We start from the raw sequence: 5,000 nt of genomic DNA, 5'->3' as shown, positions 1-5,000 counted from the left end.
TTTTCTCCTTCCTTATACTCATGAACAGATGTTATTTTCTCCTTGTACTCATGAACAGATATTTTCTCCTTCCTTATACTCATGAACAGATGTTATTTTCTCCTTGTACTCATGAACAGATATTTTCTCCTTCCTTATACTCATGAACAGATGTTATTTTCTCCTTGTACTCATGAACAGATATTTTCTCCTTCCTTATACTCATGAACAGATGTTATTTTCTCCTTATACTCATGAACAGATGTTATTTTCTCCTTCCTTATACTCATGAAGAGAAGTTATTTTCTCCTTCCTTATACTCATGAACAGAAGTTATTTTCTCCTTCCTTATCCTCATGAACAAATGTTATTTTCTCCTTCCTTATACTCATGAACATATGTTATTTTCTCCTTGTACTCATGAACAGATATTTTCTCCTTCCTTATACTCATGAACAGATGTTATTTTCTCCTTGTACTCATGAACAGATATTTTCTCCTTCCTTATACTCATGAACAGATGTTATTTTCTCCTTGTACTCATGAACAGATATTTTCTCCTTCCTTATACTCATGAACAGATGTTATTTTCTCCTTATACTCATGAACAGATATTTTCTCCTTCCTTATACTCATGAACAGATGTTATTTTCTCCTTCCTTATACTCATGAACAGTTATTATTTTCTCCTTTATACTCATGAACAGATGTTACTTTCTTCTTATACTCATGAACAAATATTTCCTCCTTCCTTATACTCATGAACAGATATTTTCTCCTTCCTTATACTCATGAACAAATGTTATTTCTTCCTTCCTCATCCTCATCCTCACCCATTCATTTCCTCTCCTCAGACAGAGACTGAAGATTGCCGCCATCACAGTGACGACGCTGAAGGAGGCGCTGGAGCAGGGGGAGGTGGTCCTAGTGGCGATCCCTGCGGAACACCACGACTCCCTCCCTCGCCACCTGCTCGCCGGGAAGATCGTGGTCGACGTCAGCAACAGGTGAGGCGTCTGAGTGTCAGCGAAGACTATGGTAGGCGTCGGAGTGTCAGCGAAGACTGTGGTAGGTGTCGGAGTGTCAGCGAAGACTATGGTAGGCGTCGGAGTGTTAGCGATGACTTTGATAGGCGTCGGAGTGTCAGCGAAGACTATGGTAGGCGTCGGAGTGTCAGCATAGACTATAAAAGGCGTCGGAGTGTCAGCAAAGACTATGATAGGCGTCGGAGTGTCAGCATAGACTATGGTAGGCGTCGGAGTGTCAGCAAAGACTATAAAAGGCGTCGGAGTGCCAGCAAAGACTATTATACGCGTCAGAGTGTCAGCGAAGACTAATATAGGTACTGGTGTGTCAGGAACGGAGGATTAGGTTCATGTGCGAATGGATGTGTGCGTTTGTTGGTGCGAATGTGTGTGTACTTGCGTCGGTTTGTGCATGTTTTACCCCCACGTCGCGTGAAAAAAAAACTGTTACAGGAAAAAAAAAATTGATAAATCAACTAATCTCCCCATCACTGCAGATCCCCCGACAGCCCCCGACGGCCCGAGAGCGTGGCAGAGCGCCTGCAGGAGTGCCTTCCGGAGAGCCACGTCGTCAAGGCCTTCAACACGCTGTCCGCCTTCGCCCTCCAGCAGGGGGACGTCAGGGGCAGCAAGGAGGTGAGGGAGAAGCAGGGAGTTGAAGAGGAAGAAGCAGGGGGAGCAGGGAGGTGAGGGAGAAGTAGGGGGAACAGGGAGGTGAGGAGGAAGAAGCAGGGGGATGTCAGGGGAGGCAGGGAGGTGAGGGAGAACAAAGGGACGTCAGGGGGAGCAAGAAGGTGAGGGAGAAGTAGGGGGCGCCAGGGAGGAGCAGGAAGGTGAGGGAGAACTGAGGGACGTCAGGTGGAGGAGGGAGTTGAGGAGGAAGAAGGAGGGGGCGTCAGGGGTCAGGGGAGGTGAGGGAGAAGCAAGGGGAGGAGGGAGGTGAGGGAGAAGCAAGAAATTTAGGAGTAAGAAGCAGGGGGAACAGGGAGGTGAGGGAGAACAGGGGGAGCAGAGGAGTTAAGAAGGGCTGGAGGAAAGAGTAGGAGAATGGAGAATGAATAAGAGAAGTAGGGAGGTGAGGAGAGAGGAGCAGGGAGGTGAGGAGAGAGAAGCAGGGAGGTGAGGAAGGGGAAGAAGGAGGAGCAGGTGAACGGGTGATGAATAGGAGGTGAAGCAGGGGGAGCAGGGAGGGGAGGAGGGGAAGGAATAAGAAGCAGGTGAACGGGGGATAAATTTGATGATCAGAAGAATAGGTAATAAATATGAAGAGAAGCAAGAGTGAAGAAGCAGAGAGGTGAAGAGGGAGAAGTAGGGGAAAAGTGGATGAATATGAGAAGCAGAGAGGTGAGGAGGAAGAAAAAGTAGTAGGGGAATGGGTGATAGATATGAGTACAAACATGGAGGTGAGATAGGGAGTATGAGGAGGAGTAGGAGAATGGACGATAGATATGAGAAGCAGAGACGTGAGGAGGAAGAAGCAGGGGGTGCCAGGGAGAGCAAAAAGGTGAGATAGGGAGTATGAGGAAGAGAACGTACATGAAATATGAGGAGGAGAAAGGAATATGAGGTCGGTGATTATCCCGAGTAGGAACAATTATGGATGACGAATATGAGGAGGAGGAGGAGGATAAATGTAATTGTGAAGGATTGCTTATGAGGAGGAGGACGAGGAGGCATTGATGCAGCGTGGGTAATGGTGGTATTAAGCGGATACATACGTACGTACATATATATATATATATATATATATATATATATATATATATATATATATATATATATATATATATATATATGTGTGTGTGTGTGTGTGTGTGTGTGTGTGTGTGTGTGTGTGTGTGTGTGTATGTATATATATATATATATATATATATATATATATATATATATATATATATATATATATATGTATGTATGTATGTATGTATGTATGTATGTATACACGTGTGTGTGTGTGTCTGTGTGTGCGCGTGTGTGTGTGTGTGTGTGTGTGTGTGTTTGTGTGCGTGCGTGCGTGTGCGTGTGTGCATACATATAAATGATAGTCATTAAAAAATACAGGTACCACCCTCACCCTCACCCGCTCCCTCCCCCTCGCCCACAGGTCCCCATATGCAGCAACAGCAGCCGTGGGCGTGAACGAGTGTCGGCGCTGGTGAAGGTCCTCGGTTTCACGCCCATTGACCGCGGTGTTCTCGAGAACGCCCGCGACATCGAGAACATTCCATTCCGCTTCTTCCCGGAGTGGAGAACGCCCTGCATCGTCGCTGCCGTTCTGTTCTGGGCGTTCTTCCTGTTCTTGTTCTTCAGGTGAGAAAGGGTGGGGGGGAGAGGGGAGAGGGTGGGAGGAGCGTGAGGGTGAGAGTGAGGGAGAGGTGTGAAAAAGAGGGTGATGGTGGGGTGGGGGTGGGGGTGATGTGGGAGGGGTGGAGGGGGAGCAGAAGGGTGAGGGAGAGGAGTGAAAAAGAGGGTGATGGTGGGGTGGGGGTGGTGGGGGGGAGGGGGGCGGAGAGTGAGGGAGAGGAGTGAAAAAGAGGGTGATGGTGGGGTGGGGGTGGTGGGGGGGGAGCGTGAGGGTGAGGGTGAGGGAGAGGAGTGAAAAAGAAGGTGATGGTGGGGTGAGGGTGGGGGGTTATGGGGGAGAGGGTGGGAGGGGGGCGTGAGGGTGAGGGTGGAGTATGAGAGTGAGGGAGAGGTGTGAGGTGGGGTGGGTGTGAGAGTGGGGGGGGGGGAGAGGATGCTAAGATTTTGCGAGAGAAAGAGAGATGGAGAGAGGGGGAGAATGGGGTGTGAGCGGGGGAGGAGTGAGGGAGGGGGGTAGGGGGCTCGGAAGGGTGTGTGTGCAGTGGGCTAGTGGGTGGTGGGTTAGGGTGGGTGTAAGTGTAGATAGGAGGGAGTAGAAAGAATGAGGCACAACAGAGAGAGAGAGAAAGACAGACAAAAATTGAGGAACAGTAAAAAATAGCCATCAAAGATAATTAAAAACAGAGTAATAAACGCACAAGGGAAGATAAAGTAAAAGAAAGGGAGAAAGAAAGAGAAAGATAGAGAGAGAAAGGAAGATAGGGATGGAGGGAGAACAAGAGAGAGGGGGGAGGGAGAGAAAAAAATAGGTAGAGAGGCGGGGTGTAGGGAGAGAGAGAGAACCAGAGAGAGAGAGAGAGAGAGGCGGGGTGTAGGGAGAGAGAGAGAGAGAAAGAGAGATGAAGAAACTAAGAGAGAGTGTGTGTGTGTTAATAATCTACATAAGAGAAAAATTAATAAGTAAATGAAAAAATACACACACACACACACACACACACATACACACACACACACACACACACACACATACACACACACACACACACACACACACACACACACACACACACACACACACACACACACACACACGCACATATATATATATATATATATATATATATATATATATATATATATATATATATATATATATATATATATATATATATATATATATATATATATATATATATATACATATATATATATATATATATATATATATATATATACATATACTTTTTCCTTCTTTGAAATCTCCACATTTCCAATCATCATCAAACTATATTATATAATGAACAACATTAAAAATATTACGTCAAAATTCACAAAAAAAAATCACCGACGCAACATAACCCAACATACTTTTCCAGGAGACAGATCTGCCCCAACATACAGAACGAAGAGCCATGGGATTGGAACCGGTTTATAAAACTGCCTCTCAACAACGGCATGTTGGCCTTCGCTCTCTCCGGTACCGTGCTGCTCCTCATGTGCTATGTGCCAGGTATGTTGTCTTTAGGGTCACGTGCTATGTGGCAAATTTGTTGTTTTGGGGGTCAGGTGTTATGTGGAAAATATGTTGTTTTTAGGGTCACGTGCTATGTGGCAAATATGTTGTTTTGGGGTCATGTGTTATGTGGCAAATATGTTGTTTTTAGGGTCAGGTGTTATGTGGCAAATGTGTTG

General features: G+C 46.0%; 1 protein-coding gene across 2 annotated transcripts in view; it reads left to right on the top strand.

Annotated features, from left to right (window-relative positions):
• LOC113805109 (metalloreductase STEAP3) overlaps window positions 1–5,000 on the top strand; it is a 28,583-nt gene that overhangs the window by 16,371 nt on the left and 7,212 nt on the right. For both annotated transcript variants that reach the window (XM_070117229.1, XM_070117228.1), the window contains exons 3-6: window positions 834–986; window positions 1,502–1,640; window positions 3,109–3,314; window positions 4,685–4,818. In XM_070117229.1, coding sequence (XP_069973330.1) covers window positions 834–986; window positions 1,502–1,640; window positions 3,109–3,314; window positions 4,685–4,818 — 632 coding nt within the window. The remainder of the gene's footprint in view (window positions 1–833; window positions 987–1,501; window positions 1,641–3,108; window positions 3,315–4,684; window positions 4,819–5,000) is intronic.

The sequence above is a fragment of the Penaeus vannamei genome, chromosome 40 (genome assembly GCF_042767895.1).
Source record: "Penaeus vannamei isolate JL-2024 chromosome 40, ASM4276789v1, whole genome shotgun sequence".
Lineage (NCBI taxonomy): Eukaryota > Metazoa > Arthropoda > Malacostraca > Decapoda > Penaeidae > Penaeus > Penaeus vannamei.
This window is presented reverse-complemented; position numbering and strand designations above follow the sequence as displayed.